Raw genomic sequence first — 21,874 nt, forward strand, 5'->3', positions numbered from 1 at the left:
ATGCTATTGTCATTAACGTTGTTCTTAGACGTCATAACACACCTCCAGAGATGTGTAGTACTCGTCAAACTGTGCAATGACATTTAGACAAGAGTAAACTGAGTAGTCTGATTCTTTCTCAACTGGAATCACAGCGTGACGACAATGTGTTAACCGAACTCTACGCCGCCTGGAAATTGGACCTCATTAGGAGCAAATTGGCTTCATTTCTGTCTCTGCGAAGTCGCTTCCTTGTGTTAATAACAGGAGAGAGAGAGAGTGGACAGAAACCATGAAGGTTCCAACAGATGCTCGAGTCGTCTGGTTTATCATTCAAGTGTTCTCGCTCTCGCTCTATGATTGCACACCCAGTAAGCCACTTTTCCAACACGTTGCCTTTTAGGACTGATGAAGAGTGGGAAAAAAAGTGGGTCTTTAGTGGTTATAAGATTATTGTGGGGTGTTTTTTTTTAGCCAGATTTTCATGGCGATGCCATGGTGATTCCATGATCAACGTTCTTGCGCTTAAGTCCTCCAGTATGGCAACCACATGGCCACTTTTAGCCCTGTCCAGTCTACACACACACACACACACCACTTAATGAAAGCCTCATGGCAGGGCACCATTTTAAACGGGCACTTCCTGTCTTGAAAAAAAACCAAAACACACACATCCATTAGCTTTCTTTGATCCCTCTATAGAAATATGGGTACATTTTAAAGCACTGTACTGTACATCAGAGGCATATACAGACACAAAGACATGGGCACACAGAGAAAGACACGTATGGACAACTCTATACAAAATATAGAAACTGTTTTTATGCAGACAAAAACAGATGTTGCGCACACATTCTCAGCATAATCTGTGTTCTGCTTCGTAACATGAAATAATGGAGATTATAGAAATGTTTTGTATGGTGCTAGGACAGTTTCACCTGTCTCTGAATTTCGGACAACAGATACAGGCACGGTTAAAGCAACATTATGTGACTTTTATTTAGTGCTATAATGACTTGTAATGGGGTGAATGTGTCAAGATTGGTTAAAAATAATTCTTTGAAATGTGAATAATAAAGCGCGGCGTGTTTTGAATTAGATACATGTCAATTTATTTGCTTTTCAAACTATATAATTTGTAATTCATTTGGTTAATGGAAGAGTTTGTGCAGCCCAACACACCTGCAATACCACCAAGGCCCACTAGTAGTCTACAGTTTGGTAAGCAGGTAGATTCTGACCTACATGTACACAACTTATGGTGTTCCTTTTATGTGTTTCAAATGGGGATTTATACTAAACAAACCAATAAGGAAGAATATCTTTTGGTGGAACACCTGCACTAAAAAAGTAAACAACAGTCAACAGGTCAAATACTTTTTTTAATACCAGCATCTTTCCTTTTCTTTATTTTCCTGCAGCCAGAGGAGTTGGAGGCTCTTCATTCCCACACGTTCCGGGTGAAGACTTTCAAGAAGACCAAGCACTGCAGTGTGTGTAAGCAGACCATCACCCAGGACGGACTCGTCTGCAGAGGTCAGTCGCTTCTCCTGAATGTCTTTCACTTTGAAAAACTTGAGTTTAGTCCCTTAACAAAATGACTTACCTTATAAACATCTATGTTATCTTAAGTCTTTTAAGTATTTTATTGAGTAATTTGTTCCTTTGCACCAAAGTCCATATTTTGCAGATTTTGCATCATGGCACACAGATGTTTTTTTTTTTTTTTTTATCCATTGCTGCCTTCAAGTGCGATTATGTGACTTCAGTGTTTATAGTCCTTTATTCTGATTCCCTTAAGTGACACAAATGTACCAAATATAGCAACAGTAGACTAGCAACGTCTGTGTCCCTGTGCAGTAAAAATACAGATTTTCTCTATGAAATTTAGTGTGAATTTTTTATTGTTATTTAAAATGAAATCAAGCATACAACATAATGTATAACTTAGCAATCTGTACTCAGTCGGACTTGTGGGATAACATTACATGGCCTAAGCAAGAGCTGAGGTCCTCCTCCTGTTGGGGGGGATTGGACCAGACAGCTTTTGACTTGCTGGGACAACAAAGGCAAATATCTGTTACAACATCCATCAGTGGTGTGAATGAGGAGTCATCTGGGGTTACCTGAGGTCAACTGTGTGTCAGGGTTTTGTCAGTGAAGTGACAGAAAGGCTAAGGGTTAACAGCTTCTCAATTTCCTTAATGGGGTTTTGAAGAAGATGCAGTGCGGTTGAGTGATTTGTATACTGTATTTTTCCTTTTTTTGAGGCTTTAAACTACTGCAGATTTAGTGTCGACGGCTGGTTTCTGAATAAATGTGACTTTCTGTTTGCTTCTATTGTTGTTTTAGAGCCCACACTGATGTCATGTGGGTGTGACTGCAGTGTGAGGTGAAGCGTCAAACAATTACAGGAAAGAAACTGCGACCCAATGATAGGATTTTAATGCGCTTAGCCATTTTTCTGGACCTTTCCCCATCTGGTGCCGTGGATTAAAACTGAAGTTGCGTTAAAACAAATTTGAACAATATATGATCCCTGGCTTGCAGAGCGCACCGCGTCGCAGTGGAAATGTGTGTTTTCAGACAGATAACCTCAAATGAAACCATGCGGAAATTGCTGGATGTTTGGTTTGGCACACAGGGGAGGAATACTCAGCGTGGAGCTTCCCAAATCTGAAACAGGAAAGGGTTTTTAGTTTTTAGAAAAGGCAAAGCTTGGAAAAAACAGATTATTTTTCGCTCCATAAAAACCGTCTGACAGAATGACATAGTGTTATTTTGCTATGTTGCTGGCAGGCACATGGTGGTGTTAGGAAAGTGCACAATTTAGACGGAGATTCAATCAAAAAAAAAAATATATATAACTTATTGTGAAACTGTAATGGTTCTGTTGTGGTTTGGCCACTACTCTGATTAGATGTTATATTCCCTGCTCAAAGAAGCCTCAGATTGAATCTTCTAGATTAAATCAACAACTTCTGTCGCAATATTTCACACAGACTTTAGAGCTTGAAGCTGTAGAAGGGAGGATCACCAGTAAAACTGTTCACTGTACTGTAAAACTTCAGTTTCAGCATTGATAGGAAGTGTTGCGGACGTGTGACTCTGCCTCCCTAGGTGGCGCTGTATCTCTCGATAAGCTAGTGCGTGTTTAATCAGTTTCCTGTTGACTTTTGCGTTGCAGAAAAACAACGGCGAGATAGACGGTGCTGTGGTTCTGTATGTTTCACCAAGTCCGATTCCAGTCTGACTAAGCGTATTGCAGGAGTAATTGGACTTTGAATCACATTATCCATATGTGTTAGTTGGACTAAGACTGGCTCGATTTTAGTCAGACTAACGTGTTCATGTGACATTAAGAAAACCAAATTATTGTCTTTGTCTGACTAAAATCTGACTTTTAAAATGCATGTTAATGCAAAAACATGTTGTCTAGCCCCAGCTTTGATTGCACAACACTGTCGATGTGCAGAACGTTGTTTGTTTTCACTGCACGCTTCTCCCTTTTTTGTGTGAGCAAAGCAGCCAATAATAATACTGTGATTATACCAGGTGTCACCGTGTCTGCCTCCATTGTGAGTGTGCGATATAAAAAGGTCACGACACAGGATTAATTTCTTTGACAACCAGCATTTATCCTGTGTTTTATTAGTTTAGTTTTACTCTGTGATCTAACTCCTGAATCCAGATGTCGGGGGTTTGCAGAGTGTGTGATATCATATCATTAATTCCCAGGTTGGCACCTTTTGTTTCCTGTGCTTTTATCATCATCATCAAGACGATGACGTATACGTTATATGACGTATTGTCCTGTAACACTTCATTTGGAATGTCAGTGTTGTTTGTGTTTTGGTTCTGCTTTGCTCTGCGCTGGATCCATAATGATCAGTTGTTTGTGCAGACAGTAGCTTACATATTCTCATAAAATGACACAGACCGGCACCTGGGATCATCATCTCTGTGAAGTGATTTATTGGGGAAATAAACCATGATGACAAGACTGCATTTAACTCTATTCTGATTTCATTTTTCCCCCAGTATAGTATACTCGTATCTGGATTTGATTGTGTGTGTATGAATATTTGCTCCAGACTGATTTATGAGGACAGACAAACTGAACCATAGACTCAGACTTCAAATATTTTTTATAGTACCTTTTGTGTGTGTGTGTGTGTGTGTGTGTGTCTGTATCCTGGTCTAATGACTCATTCAAGTCCTGTTTTTGCCAAAAACTAGAGGCCAAAGGGTGAAGAAATGCAGAGGTGGGAAGCAGTAGTGAGCGGTGAGTGTTTAAGTGCATTTGGAGCAGAAATTATAGATTCTTTTACTGGTCATTGGAATTACAGCACGCTTTTATGAATGAGTTGTCCACATCTAAGACTCTTTAGGAATTCTATCAAATCTGTGCATATTTATTCATGTATATAAGTAAAGTTTATTTCTATACATATATATATATATAAACAGCAACTACAATGTAATGTGTGTATGTGTATGTTAGCACTGCCATGATTTATCAATTATTAAACGACTTCCCCTCTGCGACATTAAGAAAACCAAATTATCGTCTTAGTCTGACTAAGACTAGTTCGATTTTAGTCGGACTAACACGTTTACATGTCATTAAGAAAACCAGAGTGTTGTCTTAGTCTGACTAAGATTAGCTCGATTTTAGTCAGACTAACATATTTACATGACATTAAGAAAACCAAATTATTGTCTTAATCTGACTAACACTAGCTCGAATTTAGCCGGACTAACGTGTTTACGTTGGCGTCTATGTGGAAAGGATATAATAAGATAATACGTCAATATTCGTCTCACAACGTGGAATTCTATTCATTACAGATGTTCAGGTGTACACAAGTAACAAACAAAATAGTAATAGAAAAATGCAATGAAATCAGACAAATATAACAAAAAACTTTTTCTCAGAAGCTGAATCCTGTCAGATTCCAGCCTAAACGACTTCCCCTCTGCTTGCTCTTGTTTACTAACATCCACCAGTCACATGGCGTCCTAATGACAGGAGCGCTTGGACTTCCTCTCCGTTCAGCCGGGTTGCCAGGATACGAGGTGTTAGTTACTCTGACAATAGCATGTTGACGCAGGTCAAGACGGCAGCTTTTCAGTCCAAAAAAACACACACACGCACAACCCAACCCACCGTGGAGGAAGCATATTTTGGCGGAACGGCCCTGAGGGCATGAACTGGCTTTTCTATTCACTCACTTTAGTGTGGTTAAATGAGCAGTGTGTGTGTGTGTGTGTGTGTACAGCAGCAGACCAATAAAAGAGCTATTGTGCCTTCAGATTTCTTTAGGTAGTTTTGTTTTGTGCAGAAGTAAAAAGAAAAAAAAAGTTGGAAAAGAAAGTTGTAGAGTGGATATTTCTGTCAAGGTTTGTCCTGTCCTTTTTCTGAAGGACGCGTCCTCTTCTCCTGTCGAGGAATGGGGATCCATTGTAAACAAAGCTCTTCAAAGGACTGGCTGGAGACATATTACAATAGCAGGTGTGTGTCTCTCTCTGTGTGTGTGTGTGTGTGTGTGTGTGTGTTTGTGTGCGTGTGTGAGAGAGGTAAAGGTTATCTCAGTTCTGTTCTCGACTGCTGAGCTCATACTGAAGGTATGCAGCAAATACATACAAGAGTTAAAACACACATAATTGGCTACAAGTATAAACCTATATATATATATATATAAAAAAATACATCATTATTTGTTGTTAAATGTTATCTCAGGCACTATAACATGCTGGAGCACACATAACAGTTACCTGTGTCATTTCTCCTGTTGCCATTTGTCACATTAGCAGAAGTTATTAAAGTGATCAGTGGGTTGCAGATGGATGAAGGTGACTTTGAGGGTTTTCTGTGGATGACGGCTGGGACTGGGACTCTAATATGATTATCCTAATTGACCAGACAATGACTTTCCCTGAGCACAGACACAGACTCACACTCTGCTGCTGCTGCTGCTGCTGCTGCTGCTGAGTAAATGAAAGACACTGAACATTCAGTTAAACGCTCTGACGTGCATTTAAATCAACCCACAATATGAGTCCACTGTGGCTCATATAGTGGTATAAAAACTTGAGCCACAGTGGATGTCTTTGTGGCGCCACCTGTTGGATAACTCCACATATTACAAATACCTCCTTGAGAAAATAATAAGGTTCATTAAATGTTCATGAGGCAAATCTACTTCTCTGTACACTTTGGAGTTGCTGCTCAAAAGTCAAAATTATGACATAAAAAGTACTTTTATTTCAACTTTTTTTCTCATAATGATGACTTTTTCTCACAATTTCAACTTTTTATCTCATAATTTTGACGTTTTATCTCACAATTATGACTTTTTTATTTCATAATCTCTACTTTTTATCTCATAATTATGACTTTTTATCTAATTTTCAAGTTTTTATCTCATAACCATGACTTTTTATTTCATGATTTCAAATTTTTATCTCCTAATTTCGAATTTTTTATCTCATAATTATGACTTTTATCTCATAATTCTGATTTATCAAAATAATATTGATTCGTAATAATTGAATTCAGTGACAGATTTAATACTGATCCATTGCAAGTAATTACTGTGATCTATTCAGTGATCTTTCCTGACACATACACAGTATATTCACTTTGTCGCTGGCTATATTTTTGTACACTTTTCAGCAAATTAAAGTCATTTCTTTCAGTTCTTGAACTGGGTTGAGTTGAAATAGTCGAAGATTTGCCTGTAATGAAAGCCATCGTGGTGAAGTGGGGTGTACACTATAGGTGATGACCTGCCTTCTCTTCCTGTTTTGGAAAGACTTTGATGGAGTATTTGATGGAAGGACTTCCATCAAATACAATAATCAGGTCCAGACGTGGACGCTGCGGTCAAAGTAAGTTACGATCGTATGACCCAGCGTAGAAGAACTGAATCGGATCTTTATTCTTCTATGTTTTGTTGCTGTGCTTCCATCTTTGTTCTTGTATTGTTTGTGGAGCCTTTAAAGGAATCCATTAACATTATCAGCGGATTCATTTGGAGCAGTTTGATGTGAACATTTAAAAAAAAAAAGAACTTGGCAAAGTCAAACTCTGCCATAAATGGACTTTCTCAATGCTCTGTACACATAATATGTCTACTTATCTTACTTATCTAACAAGGACAGATAACTGTTTGATTACTAAATTATATTTAGACAAGGAAATATTATTCAGCTATTAAACCTAATGTTTAAGAAAACATGATGAAAATATCATCTGGACCACAGTTTCTCCTCTGTCTTTTTATTATTCTTTCACAGACTTTAACTGTGGTCATTTACAATAGAATCCCAATATGTTTAGAGTGAAATTAATATGGATGGCATGGATATTATCATGAAACAGTTAAAAACAGTGTTTATAGAGTTTAATCACATAAAAACATACCTTTTCTAGAATTAAATCACAGTTACAGTGTTACAGCAACAATACTGCTTAATCACATTAAAAACAATACTTTTATACTATGAAATCACAGTTATAGTGTTTATACGGCACAAAAACTGTTGATTATCATTAAATTAACATAAAACGATGCAACTAATTTGAAAGTACAGTATCTAGGATACAGTATGTTGCTGTAAATGTACATTAAAGTACTTTACAGTATAGTATTCTTTCAAGGATCCAATCACTAAAACTACTCATAACTCAAGTTAGCGTATGTATTCTGCCTGTAGTTCTAATTTTAACCACCAAGTGGCAGCAAAGCCCCATGTACAATAATCCCATCTGCTGCCCACTTCCAGCACACATTCCTATAACGTTGAGCGCAAACTAGTGCAGGTTGTTTAATCTGCGCTCCCCCCGTGCTCGTCGTCATATTTACATGTTCGCTCTCTGTGTTTTTGCTAGCTACTGATTGAATCAGGGGGAGGAGGGAGGGAAACAGCTGTTTCAACCCAAACGGAGTCTGACTAATGTCCACGGTGACATAAAGACAGACTGGCAGGTAAACAAATAGACGTCTTGTTTTGTCAGGATGAAGCAAACAAAAGACAGATTTGGGCTACACAAGTGATTACACGAAAAAAAAAAACAAGAAAAAACGCTCTCCCACATTGTTTTTTCGGGAATCTCCCGTTGAATGTTAGTAAAGACTTAGCAGCTGGATGAAGGTGGGGCTTCACAACAAGGCAACACACTGGCAAGGATGGATTTTGTGCTTGGGAAACTGTGTGGGCTGAGCGTTGACAGTCGTGCATGAGTCAAATGATGGATATCGACGGGCAAGTGTCAGAGATTACTGACATTGGCGCTTCGCAGAAGAGGGTTATTTTTCAGGTGTTGATGGCCGAGTACAGAGGTCTGCAACCTCTTTAGCCACTCTGCAGTGGCTCCTCGTAGCTTTAGAGATCGAGGCGATAAATAAAAGTGTTGTGCCTTGACAAGCTTGTGTTTGAGATATGGGAATCCATTCCCGACACTTAACCCTTTAAGGTACTACTCAACCATTTGGTCGACCACACTTTAAGTCACTATATGTCATTGAAAAATGCATCAAGCTGAACTCACTAACACTTCATGTGACTTGTTCTGAATGTTGTACTTTATGATAGATGCAAACCAGGTTTATTATGAACAGACGTCTCAACCGTTTGGTGGAGGCCTGTATCTGAAATACTGTAAAAACAAAAAACAAAACAAAAAAAAACTGACTGAAAAATGGATTTCCATTATAGTTATCATAAGTAAATAAAATAAAATAATAAAACATGCAAATCAATAATTTTTCCTTTGCTTTTTTCTTGGTTTGTACCTTAAAGGGTTAAATGCAGTAACATGTACATGAAGAAGTACACATTTGGAGTCCTGTCCATCTTTGGATCCACACACTTATTATCATTCTCAAGAATGAACTACAATCCAATCCAAATATTGCTTCATTTATTTCAAAGTGGGTTAGTTTTTCATTATATTTGCTCCACTTTATAAAACTATCGCTATTTTATACAGTATATCAGTGTAAAAAACCTTTAAACGTGTTATTATCTTCATTTTGTGGGTCTTTTTGCGGATCCAAATGAATGCCAGGCAACAAAAATGGCTCTTTTCATCCTAGAGATTGCAGACCCGTGGTCATCGACTCCCAGCGATGACCTGAAATATGACAATTTGCCTTCTTTCTGACAGATATTGCGATTGGGGTGTAATTAATTCACTCCTAGGATGAAAAACATGTATGAGTTACATTGAAATCTGTCCGTCTGGTTGCTTGAGTTCAAACTATTCAAACCTTACTAAATGAATCTTAAAAGACAGGTCAAAAACCATTGAATAATGCATTAAAACTTCAAATAAATCCTCAAAACAGTTGGGAACATAACCGTTAGACATTGTGGATTTACTGAGTCCAAATGTGTTCTGTTTACACATGTGCACAACCTCAAATGTTAGGTTCTGTTTGTGACGGGGGTTAAAAAAAAGAGTTTGTGTATGTTCGTATGTACACGTGTTGGTGCTCACGTGTTTGAGGCTGAGTGTGTGTGCATGCTAAGACAGGGAGGGAGGGAGGGAGGGAGGGAGGGTATAGAGGAAATTCTCCGGGCCCTGCCCTGCCCTCTGATTGTGTTTGGTGCTGAAAGGTGGTCCAGCCCAGCCCTGTGGGAGCACACATTCATTCCAAGGCACCACGGGAAGGAAATAGTCCAGATTCAGTCATGCCCCAACAACAATTAACCCCCACCTCCCCAATGTTGTACCACGTCCTCATTATCTCGTCATTCACCCATCTCTGTGTCTTCATGTCGGTGCACCCACTTTCTTTCTTTCTCTCCTCACCCCCCCCCCCCTTCCTTTCTCTCTCCCTTCACTCCACCAGGAACATTGTGTGTGTTTATTCTCCAGAGCTCCGCTTCCTAACAAGGTAAAGCACAACCCGAGCTCCTCGCGCTCGCTACTTTCACACCCAATATGGAAGTCCTTGCCTTTTCCCATGTGGGCTCAGTCAGGAGCGATGTTTACCGGTGACATCACGTGCTCCGAGGCAGCGCTGGACATCGTCCTCTCGGACAGGCGCATGGCCCTTAATGCTTTTTCTAAGCGAGAGGCCGTGTGTTTTGTTTGAAATTTTAATGTCCGCTGTGGCATTCCCCGCCACTTATGTCACATCTAGCATGTCTTAGCGCACAGGCCTCTGTGTATTTTCCTTCTGCAGCGGTAGAAGAAGAAGGGCCGTGTACTCAAGTAAAAGTGGTAACACCGCAGTATAAACACCAGATAAATGTGTTTAAATTCCCCCCCTTTGTGTTACTCATTGTTTACCACATTCATCTACAGGCGTCAGTGACATTTAACTGCTCAAAGTGGAGCAAATTTACATTAAAATCTGTACAAAATGCAAAACTAAGACATACAAAGTTACTTGATTACTCGATTATTATTCGATTACTAAATTTGTCAACTATTTTCCGATTTTTCCAGCTTCTTAAATGTGAATATTTTTCTGGTTTCTCTTATAGCAAATCATTAAAACTGAATAGTTCAATAAGTCAGTCAACATTTTTCTACCATTTTCCTGACATTTTACAACTTTAATTGACATATTTGCAGCAAGAAGACCCAGGGTTCGCGACCCAGGTCGTAAAACGCGTCTTTCTGTATGGATTTTGCATGTTTTCCCAGTTCCACAGTTCAAAAACATACGATATGAGGATTAGGTAAATTAGACACTCTAAATTGACCGTAGGTGTGAGTGTGAGAGTGGATGTTCGATTGCTTCTCACCGATGTCATTCTTGTAGCCGATGTCAGTCACCTTTTGTCCACTTTTACAGTGACTAATTCACTTTAGGCTTCAGAGTCATCTGCACAGAGTGAATCAGGAATCAAACCCACCAATTACTTCCCGATTAGTGGCTGACCTCCTTTATCTCGTTGAAGCCACAACTGCCTCACATCACCACTGAGTCACATCAGGAGCAGCTGACTAAAGTGTTCAAATCCACCGAGTTTTAGGCTTAAACAAGCATTTTCTGTCTGAGACGCCGTGATTGTGACAATGATGACAATAAAAAGTCACATACAGTTTGAACGGCAATCGGCAGCATTCGAATTAGCAGAATTACGTTGTGTAGTAAGAACCTCATGTTCGGCATTTTCCCCTTTTCTCAGCCTCAGACTGTTCACTCTGACCATGGGAACTCTCTCTGGAGGACATGGAAATGTGTAGCTCAGTAGGATTTCACAGTGCCACCCACATTTTGAAAGCCTCTAATTAAGAAGTCATTCTATTTCAAAATGTTACCCCCCCAAATGCAAATATAGTCCCACGAGTGCTTAAATAGAAACTAAATGCACCATGATATAATTATACATTTGGTCCAAAAAAAAGAAAGAGAGCTTTTCACTTTCCCCAGTTTTTTATGCATGTACAGTATATGTTGAAGACTTTATCTGCCTTTCTGTTCTGTAAATTTTATAAAATCACACCAAAACACAAGCAAAAACAGACAAAATAAGATACGGTTACAAATGAGCTGTTTTAAAAGATGAAACAGGACCAACGATTACAAGCTGTGTTACTTAAGTCCACAATGGATCGATTAAACAGATCGGTCTCATGTGTGGGAATTGCTTTTAATCATCAGCAATGAGGTCATTATTAAAGTCTTTGCTGGGTGGATTTGTTGCCGAGTTAATTATACGCCCTAATATCTCAAAGATCAATCCCTAAACCTTTCAAATTTGGCACAGATGTTGACTCACACTTAAAGGGTGGACTTATTTGATATTGGTGGCCAAGGTCAAGGCCGCTGTGACCTTTAGAAAATATTGTTTCCTTGATTTAGGTATTTGTGGTCAGAGATTAGAATCGCTGTAATCTCACACACATTATGCTAATTATGCTCGCATTTCAGAGACGTATGACCATTGAGAGCAGCAGCCAAACAGAAAAAAAAGGGTTATAAAAGCTTGACCATATTAAGTTCAGCAAAAAACTAAATTAGGGCTAAAATTCACATCAGATGTTGAATTGGTTCCTCTAATCTAAAGAGGTAAATGTAGTTTTTTCATTGAAATACACTCAACAAAGTCAGTGGAAGTGCTCATGTACGATGTTAAACGATAAGTATTCAGATATCAGCTGACGTTAATGAAATAATCAGAGACTAAAAGTGAACAAACAGCCAATGTTGCCTATGAGAGAACGCAGTGACTCTGCATGTGAGCGCCTGTCTGTGTGTTTGTGTTCATTCATATCCTTTAAGTCTCTATTAATCTGCTTTTTTTAATCTCATCTATCGAGATAAACACGTGAGTGTTTTCGGATGGTGTCATAGACAACATTTATTATCATGTGTGCAACTGTGTTGACTCAAGAACTACAGCTGTGCCATCTGTATAAAATAGAATAGAACTAGAAAAGCACTCGGAGAGCGCAGACCTCCACACTCTTAGTTAAATAAGGGTTCCATAAGGGTCCTTCTACAAGGGCTGAGGTTCTACCTGGAACCATTTGATTCTGAAAAACCCTTTTCCCGAAGAAAGGGTTTTTCCAGGGTTCTTGGTAACACTAATGGTTCCAGTAAGAACCATTTTAATCCAGAGAACCCTTTAAAAACCCCTTCCTGAATAAAGGGTTTTAAAAGGGTTCTTGGTGGAACCTTCCAAAAGGGTTCCAGGTGGAGCCAAAAAGGGTTCTCCTATGAGGACAATCCGAAGAACCTTATATGGTTCTACTATCTAATAGTGATAGATATGGATCACGGCCAGAATTTAATCACATGTTCCTGGTCCCATTGCGAACTTTTCCGGAAAATTTCAGCCAAATCCATCTGCGACTTTTCGAGTTATGTTGCTAACAGACAGACAAACGCCGGCGAAAACATACCTCCTTAGCGGAGGTCAATAAATCCACTGTGTTTGGATAACACACAGACATAATGTACATTAGGAAGAACAATGAGTTTAAGAGGCTTAAACCCACTGTGTATCAGATCGTAGAGCAGATAGTCTTCCTCTGACACGCAGACATGGCGGTGTGTGTGTGCGCTGTTTGAACGCTGGCCTCCTCTCCCCAGCTTCGTATCGCTGCCATAACAACTAATCACAATTCATATCACAGTCGCTTTTGAAAAAAAAATAATAATAAAAAAATGTGGCTCGAGACAGGAAGAATAACTCATTACATAAGACGCGGGCGCAGCGTTCCAGTACAAGCATACACAGTCCTCTCTTTATTTGGAGAGCTGTGAGCCGTGTTTTCGTTCTCTATCCTGTGACGGGGTCTGACTATTTATGAGCTTGACAGGTCAGGTGCTCTCCCCACGGCTGACCCTCGTCTGACCCACAGTGAGTGTATCAAGAGCATTGTTTTCTGTCACCAGCAGCAGCTCTATTTGTCCGTGCATATGTGTCCAACGTTTGTACACAAAGCCTACGTTAGCCATACGTTAATGGCGTAGCTATTTATGCGGCAGCTACGTAGATCGCGTGACGTTGCGCCCGGCACGACACGATGCAACTTGCCAGTAAATTCCTCAAAGACGCACAATGTGACACGGTAAACAAAGAGGGGGAACAATGGAGGAGGACGTCCAGCATTCAATGTTGTTTCTGCTTGGCGCGAAGCTTTGTTTTGGACGGAAAAACACAGTCATTTATCCTCACTGTCGCAAAGTGAGGGATGAGTCCCTGTCAAACAGTTACCGGTCTGCAGTGGTCTGACTCCAACAGGGTGTAACAGGGTTACCTTAATGGAAGGTTGTCTAAATCTGGATCGCTTATTTTGATATCCTTTTGGAGGTTTGAGAATGGTAATACAAATAACTGTGTGATGTACAGAACTGAACCGAACTGTACCACTTGGTGGAAATGGGTCAATTATGACTAAATTGCTCAAATTAATGCTCTTCCCTCCAAAATATAACAGTGCCAGTACACTTAGGTTAGGGTTAGGTTGATATACAGTATGCTAATGAATGAATACCAAACTTTTTATGGGTTTATCTTCAATTTATGTCAATAAACCCTCTGAAATGTTAACACACAAGTTCTTAAACATTCAGCGTTTTAGCGTCAGACAGCGATGCTAGCTTTTCAGTTGGCCTTTGTTTTTCGGTCCTACACCTTGGTTGACATGAAATTCAAAGGCCTTTGCGAGGATTTTCCAGGACCAATTCCCTCAAATTCACGGAGCAAATGATGGGAGGGCAACTTGTAATAGCCGCTTCACCCATGGCGTCCACTTTTATTGATTTTTTGATTAACTTTAACCATCTGGACAAGTGATTGTCCTTGGGATCTTGGTCAAAGTCATTGTTTGTCATTTTTCGTTGGTGAAACAGAGATCTTGGAGTTTGTATTTCCCAGGCATCAACTAAATTTGCCCGGTTTTGCTTCTTGCTGAATCTCAAGAGAGAGAGACACTGGACGGAGTCCAAAACACCGCTAGTAATTTACGACTCTACGTCTGTACTGTGCAGGTGGTGTACTTTAAAGGATGTCAAAGACCTATAGGAACCCTGTTAAATGTGAATTGAAATTTGGGACTTTTTTTGGGACTTCATTCCTAGTTGTGACTTTTAACCCCTCTAAGGTCAAATGGAAACCAATGTCATGTCTTGCAGTTCAGGGTCGATCAGTGTTCGACTGGGAAGCAGTGTCCTGAAAACACAAAGACAACACTGGCCACTATTATGTCTTTGACCACAGAGCAAACACTGTGGACGGTGCACGGACCCCGCTTGCTTTTTTAAACCTCCTTGCCAACGACTCAAGGTCGTGATTCGATTTTTATCCTCGGTGTTTGTGAGAAATTTTTTTAACGCTAATTTGTTTTTTTTCTTCTTGTTTTCTCTAGTGTGCCGAATAGCTTGCCACAAGAAATGTGAAGTCAAGGTAAGTCAGACAATCATGTTTAATGTTCTTATTTGTGTCTCTTCTGTCAATGCTTATTGACACAGAAAGTAAAAAAATGATTTATAAGAAAGAAAGCGTCTGGACTTGCCCAAATCCATGTAAGCTCGGGAGATATTACGTTTTTAGGTGGAGTCATCTGCTCTTCAGGATGTGCATGTCTGTTTGTGTGTGTGTATACGTGCAGATGCTGAAGGAGGTGGAGTAAATACATATATATAAACTCATTGACAGCTCGCTAATATATACGACCAGCTTTAAGTCGCATCACTTAATTCCAAATTCCAATGATCAGAGAATTTGAGAGACAGAAAAAAACAACAGAGCTGGTGGTGCCTGAGACTTTTGCACAGTACTTTATATATATATAAAAAAACAATCCTAAGAATGTTTAAACAAATGCACTTTATACCAGAATGTGTTTATACTGGACAAACTGCAGGATTCTAAAAATAAGAGACCTCGGCATGGAGATGTCACTTGTTTCATATTTGGAAAAGCAAAGGGTTACGAGAAGGAATTGGGAGGTAAGCTGCTGCAGGATTGTGAAAGAAAGTTGTTTATTTGACTGAAAAGGTACAGTTTCTGTGCAGGGACACACACACACACACGCACACCTTAAGTTTATACAGTACATACACATGCTTCATCTGGTATCCATTATTTAAATGGGTGCTGCTGCTGCTGCTTGCCAGCTTTACCCACTCCCTCTTTTTACTCACAGGAAATGCCAAGAGTGCAGGGCAGACAGGCCACACTAAATATGAGGTGTGGGCTTTGGCCATGTCGGAGGAGAGAGGCCTCCAGTGGAAAGATATCAAACGAAACGGCATAAGCGATAAACTAAAACCCACCTTATATGTTGAAATGGGTTTGTAGATTTTGAGGATTTAATGATCTAATTGACCAAAACATCTTTGGTGTTTTCATGCAGGTGATATTTCTGCCTCCACTTTCATTTAATCTACATTAATCTGCACCATAGATGCTTTCCATCCACATTTCATTAGAGTTTTCAAGAAGTTTATAGGGCAGATTTTTTTTTTTTTTTAAATCTGGAGTATACAGAGTTTTTAGTTTCCATGTAATGATTTTAACGACAAACCTTACCGATTACAGTCGGGAGGAGAATTCTCACACCTCCAGCTGCCGAGGGCTCGGGCCCGCGCGCTGTAATGATCGGTTTACATGCGTACAAGTGTAACGTCAGCAGCTGGAGTGTGTGATCACGTCTGCCATCGCGCCCGACGATCCTCTAAATGCGAGTAACCGCTCCACTTTAGGAAGACGGTATTTAGTGTCTGTTCACGTCGTCGTGTGAAATATTTCACTCTTTTTTTCAGTCGCGGTGGGAGCTGAGAGAAACTATGTTTTTACAACTACTTTTACTATGTCTATCCTTGTAAAGAAACAACTAATAAACCATGTTTATTTACTATATTTTAAGCTTATATACTGTAAGTATCTATGCCTGTCTGAAGATAGGAGTTCAGGGCCCATCTACAATACATTATATGTCAGTCCATTAGGTATTAAACACAAGATGAGCTGTAACTTTATTGATTCCACCATTGCTGCCAAATTGTGGGTGAGATTTCGCTGTATTGGGATTCTTATATGGCTTCTGTGTGTCCATTTCGTCATTCCAGCTCCACAGAGTTGATCTTTGAACAGTCAGTGGCACCAAAGCTCCACTCATGTGCTATTAAACCAGAACACATGATGTTAGTGATACAGCACCAGTAACATAAACAAGCGTGGAACCTTCATATCTATTTAATCCAGGTGTTTTTTTTAATGAAGTTTAATGTAAAAGTGATGACGAATCTTCAGTTATAATAATAATATCATGTTTTCCCACGGACACACTGGTTATAAATATCATCCTGATACTAACCTGGCACACATTTTGTCCTCCAAACCAGCACGGTTTCTTTATTCGCAACTGGATGTGAAAAATACTTTCAAGCTTGTGAGTGAAATTTCACTCCTGCGTGATGACAGACAGGTTTCTCTATTAGATCATCTTGGAAGTAAAGATATGTACAGTTTTTTTTTTTTTTTAACCAAATCCCTTTACTGTAGTTTTTCCTCCGACTATGTCTCATCGTTTGGATGCAGGATGTCTGGGATTTTCCCTCTGCACTGCTGCGAAAGCATTAAGGAAAAGGTAAAGACCTCAGACTATACTTAAGAGCTCACGGCCTGCTCATGCTAATTTCACTCATTCTGTGTCGTAAAAGCCGCTCTACTGCCAACTACTATTAAGAAAATGCAACATAAGTAGATTTACATAAAGGCTCCTTGTAGTCAATGTTCCATTTTCCTGATTATTGTCATAAATGTCACCTTACAGGTGCTCTTACAGGTTCAGTGTGTAAGACTTAGAAAGGTTTCTTTCAATATACTACCTATAAGTAAAAAGCAGTAATGAAATTAAACTTCTTAAACTTCATAAATGCAACAAACTATACTTTTTTTTATATATATATAGTATATAAATGAATTAATTAATCCACAATTATCCACAATTATTATGAAATGTAACTGAGAATGCATTTAATTGTATGTATTCTTTACAAAAAATGTATTCTCACACTCTAAAACCACTATTATTCATTCAATTTTCCCAAAATGTGTTTTTTTTTTCCCTCCCCCTCCGCTTTTTAATTGTTAAAACGCATGTTGATTTTTTGGCCGGCTTCTACTTCTACTTGTGTTGTTTTTATTTAAAAAGATTTGTTATTCATTAGCTCGACTCAGCTGGAAGTTGTTCTGCGATGCTTTTCATGCTTGACACAGCAATGCTACTGGACAAATGGGAACAATCAAGTCATTTTTTTAGCTGATTTCATCTCAGTCCACTCTCTCTCTCTCCCATCAGTAATAACGGAATTGGAAATAAATGTAAAAAAAAAAAATCTACAACTACATTCCACTGAGAATCCTTGAAGCAGTGGAGAATAATTCAAACCATCAATCCTTGAATTATTTATCACCTTCAAGAAGTTGACACATCCAAACACCTGTGTCCACACATTTATTTTTGTTAGGTTTGCAGCTGGATTTCTCTGCAGTTTTATAGATAAGTGTCTGTGGCAGGTTACAAGAACTATAGCTGCCACGGAGTCGGTTATGAGAGAAACCAGCCTGGAACTCCCTAAGTGTTTGGATGAAGCTCAGTTGACAGAAAACATGCACTTCTTGATCTCGAGCGTGCGTTTGACTTGTTCATGTGTTAGGTTTTGCTCTGCTTGTTTCACCTTTCAAGAGACTATAGATGGAAATAAGTTTATGTTTTTTCTCTCTCTATGAGATTAATGTATGTTGTCCCTCATACTGGATGTGGATTCAGTGAAATGAAACAGAGCTTTGCAAACCTCAGAGGTTTCTTCTACACCAGAAAAAGGAATATATTGTATGTTTAAGGTACACACCAAAAAAAAAAGCAAAGGAAAAATTATTTATTTGCATTGTTTTATTATTTATTTTTATATTTTTTAAATTAGACCCTACAGTATTTCAGATACAGGCCTCTACCAAACGGTTGAGACGTCTGTTCATAATAAACCTGGTTTGCATAATTCATAAAGTACAACATTCACAACACTAAGTGTTCGTGAGTTCAGCTTGATGCATTTTTCAGGACATATAGTGACATAAAGTGTGGTTGACCAAATGGTTGAGTAGTACCTTAAAGGGTTAAACCCTTTTGTGATTTGCCATCAGCTTATTCGGTTGAATAACTGCCGGATATCGAAAGTTAATCTTGGAAAAACGGAGCTGAAAGGAGGCAGAAGCAGTTACTCATTGGACATTTTTTGACAATACTACAAGTATATGTGTATAGATACACTATAGGGACTGCAATGATGTATGCAGGAGGAGGAGCATTTATGAGGTCACCAAACTCGTCAAACCGTGTCTTTATAATCCTTCGTCTTCTCTTGTTATGCTGAAGTGCTGTTGAGATAAGAGGCCGAGCCCGAAGCCTGATTGAAACACCTACATTCAATAGGTGTGGCCAAATACCTTTGTCCATGTAAGTGTGTGTATGGCCCAGTCTGAGGCCTATACCTCTATAACCTCTTTTTTTTATATATGCTCCATTCAATTCTCTGCAGTTTTTTTTTTATTTGAAGCGTTGACTGTGAGTTTTATTAGGCTGGATTTCTGTTCCAGTGACTCGCTTCAGATACCGCATGTTGCTACATACATAGCTCATTGTTTTTTATGGCGTACAGTGGGAATGGATGCTGTCTGATACTTACAGTGGCAGATTATATTGTACTTTACGGTAATCCCTGTTGAGTGCTGATGCAACCACACACACCGTGAAGTAAGTTTCCACTTCATGTCTGTGCAAGGTCAGTTGACTTTTTTTTTTGCCTCATGCAAGAGCATTTACTTATTATTTTATTATTTATTATCTTTGTGCGGTGGGGTCGTACAAACATGCCACGTCAGGTTCTGGCAAATACTTGCAGATTGTAAGAAAATGACATGCGTAAACACGATGAATGCCACCTGTGTGTTTGTGCAGAGCACATTAGCATAACGATTTAATGTTACACCTCAAGGTCTGACCACTTCATGAAAATGGCGTCATAGAGTAAAAAAGAAGAAGAAGAACTTGATTATGTTGGAGAGTTTTTACATTCTGCTTGCAGGGATCCGTGAAGGAAAAGTCCGTTGCTTTTGGCAGCGTCAGCAGTGGAATTAAATGGCGTTCTTAATGCGGTGTGACCTGTGAGTCACTCTGTCACTGAAACAACAAGGAATGCTTTGATGAGGAAATGTTGTGTTCTTTTAAAAAAAAAATGTACCACATCTGCATTGAAAGGAGATGAAGGTCAGATAGAGTGTCAGCTGCTGTTTGAGGACTTGTAGGAGAGTTAAAGCAGAACCTTCACTATAGGAAATCACCAGGAATCATTAGTGAACTTGTGGTAAATGATCCGAGCTTGAATGGTAAGCAGTCATCTCTAGTTCTACCCTCAGTATAACGGGCCATTCATAAGCTGCATCTTTACATTATTTGGTCCATAAAATGTCAGGAAGTGTTAAAAAACTTTGATCGGTGTTTGTCAAACCTGGAAATGATGATGTTCTCGAATGTCTCGTTTTGTCCACAAACCAAAATGATTGCGTTTTAATGATTTCTTTTGTTATCTGGAGCCCATATATTCACAATTGAGACGATCATAAATCTTGTTGTCATGAAAATCCTGAAAAAAAGCTCCAAACCGAGTAATTAATAATCGATGAATCGAGTAATAGTTTCAGCTCTAGTTCCAAAGAAGTCGTTTAGACTGTTCTGTGTTTACTCTGAATTAAGCTTTGACCATCGTCCAAGCGAAGCTCCAGAAGATACACGCAGCAGCAAAGCTGAGCGATGAGAATAAAAGCAAAGTGCTTGTAATCTATTTGCCTTTGTTTAATGTTAATTCATTCAGTGAAGCTGCAGTAACTGCAGCTCCCTGGGATGCTGTCGCTTAGTAACGACAGTAGCAACATCTGGCTTCTTCCAGGAGTTTTTCATGCATTTTTTTTCGATGCTGCATGTTTTGAACAGCTCCCGAAGGAGTTTGTGTGCTCCCCCACGGTAATTTATCAGCTACATGAGTACATTTAGGTTTATAATTCAAACTGCAGAGCTGAAAAAAAAAAAAAGAGGTAATGTCAAGAAATGTCAAAGTCTGTGTTTGTGTGAATGGCACTTGCCTTAAGTCCCATTGGTCTTGTAGTGTAAATACAGGATTACATAAGCCCCAAGTGAAGCTTCAAAGATGTTCATGTGGTACTGACTCCCCAGAAACAGCTTTAACAACTTCCTTCCTTGTACATGTGGCCCTGCAGAGAGAGAGAGACATGGGAGTTACTGTAGGACAGGGAGGGGGAGGGACGGGGAGTCCTGGTAAGAAGACATAAAACGCCATGTCATACAAATCCCTGGAAAAAAGTGTTGGAGGAAACAAGTGAGGGGGTAAACGTGAAATGGATGAAGCCGCAGGTCTTTCACATGGTGTTTCTGTGTCTTCTGTGTTTCCTCGTCTGATCGTACAGATCCAGCTCACACAGCTTTTGAACCTAATTGACTTAGCAGTCACAGGACAACAGCATAGGACAGGACACATTCTGCTCTGCCATTTTTATCTTGTGAGACATTTACATGGAAAAATTCAAGCATGGGATAAATCGCCGTCACCGTAGTTACGCGACTGTATGTGCTTTACTCGCACTGTTGCAGGAAGCCGGTAAATCAGCTTCTTTGGGACATTGAGACAAAGACTCAAACACATGTTATTTTAAATACGTGTTATACTGTTGAAATTTCAAATTTAACACTAAATTGTAAATAACTGCCAGATACTGGAAATTATTCTGGAAAAATGGACAAAAGTATAAAAGGTAAGGGTCGTAATTCACCAGATATGATGTTCTTTTTACATTTTCATCAGGACTCAATTTTCTTCATATCACAATCAGAATATCATTTATTTGCAGTCAAATATTATATGTCGGCTACCTGGACACAAGTCGTAAACACACAACAGAACATTAGCTCATAGATATGGTTAATAAGTTGATATGGTAAATAGCATGTTCAGTCATTTTTCTGCTTACACAATTCAACAGCCGAATATTGCTAATATGCTTTTGTGGGACTGCAGCTTGACGACAATAGTGTGTTTGTTTACACCACAACCTGGTTGCCACGAACAAACCGCACTTTACGTGTGCACTGACGTTTCTGAACCAGAATGACGTGACTTATTGACACTACAGCGACATTATAGTGTTTGAAATCCTTTGTGGTGTTTTGCATAGAAATGTGTAGGTGATGCTAATCAATATAATGGTTTTAAATGGTGGACTAGGTTTATGCAAGAATTGGATTAAGTCTTAGGGTTTGACAAGTCAGAACTTGGAAGTAGGACGGACGTTGCAATTAAGTTGGGACACACTACGCAACATTCAGTCTACCGATTTT

General features: G+C 39.2%; 1 protein-coding gene across 6 annotated transcripts in view; it reads left to right on the plus strand.

Moving 5' to 3' along the window:
* The window catches only part of tns1b (tensin 1b), a gene marked incomplete at its 5' end in the record, with an annotated part of 155,076 nt that overhangs the window by 44,201 nt on the left and 89,001 nt on the right, over positions 1–21,874 (plus strand). For all 6 annotated transcript variants that reach the window (XM_083902980.1, XM_083902984.1, XM_083902979.1 and 3 more), the window contains 2 exons: positions 1,401–1,515; positions 14,825–14,862. In XM_083902980.1, the coding sequence (XP_083759106.1) occupies positions 1,401–1,515; positions 14,825–14,862 (153 nt within the window). The remainder of the gene's footprint in view (positions 1–1,400; positions 1,516–14,824; positions 14,863–21,874) is intronic.

This window comes from Microchirus variegatus (assembly GCF_963457635.1).
Source record: "Microchirus variegatus genome assembly, chromosome: 16".
In the NCBI taxonomy this organism is placed as follows: Eukaryota; Metazoa; Chordata; class Actinopteri; order Pleuronectiformes; family Soleidae; genus Microchirus; species Microchirus variegatus.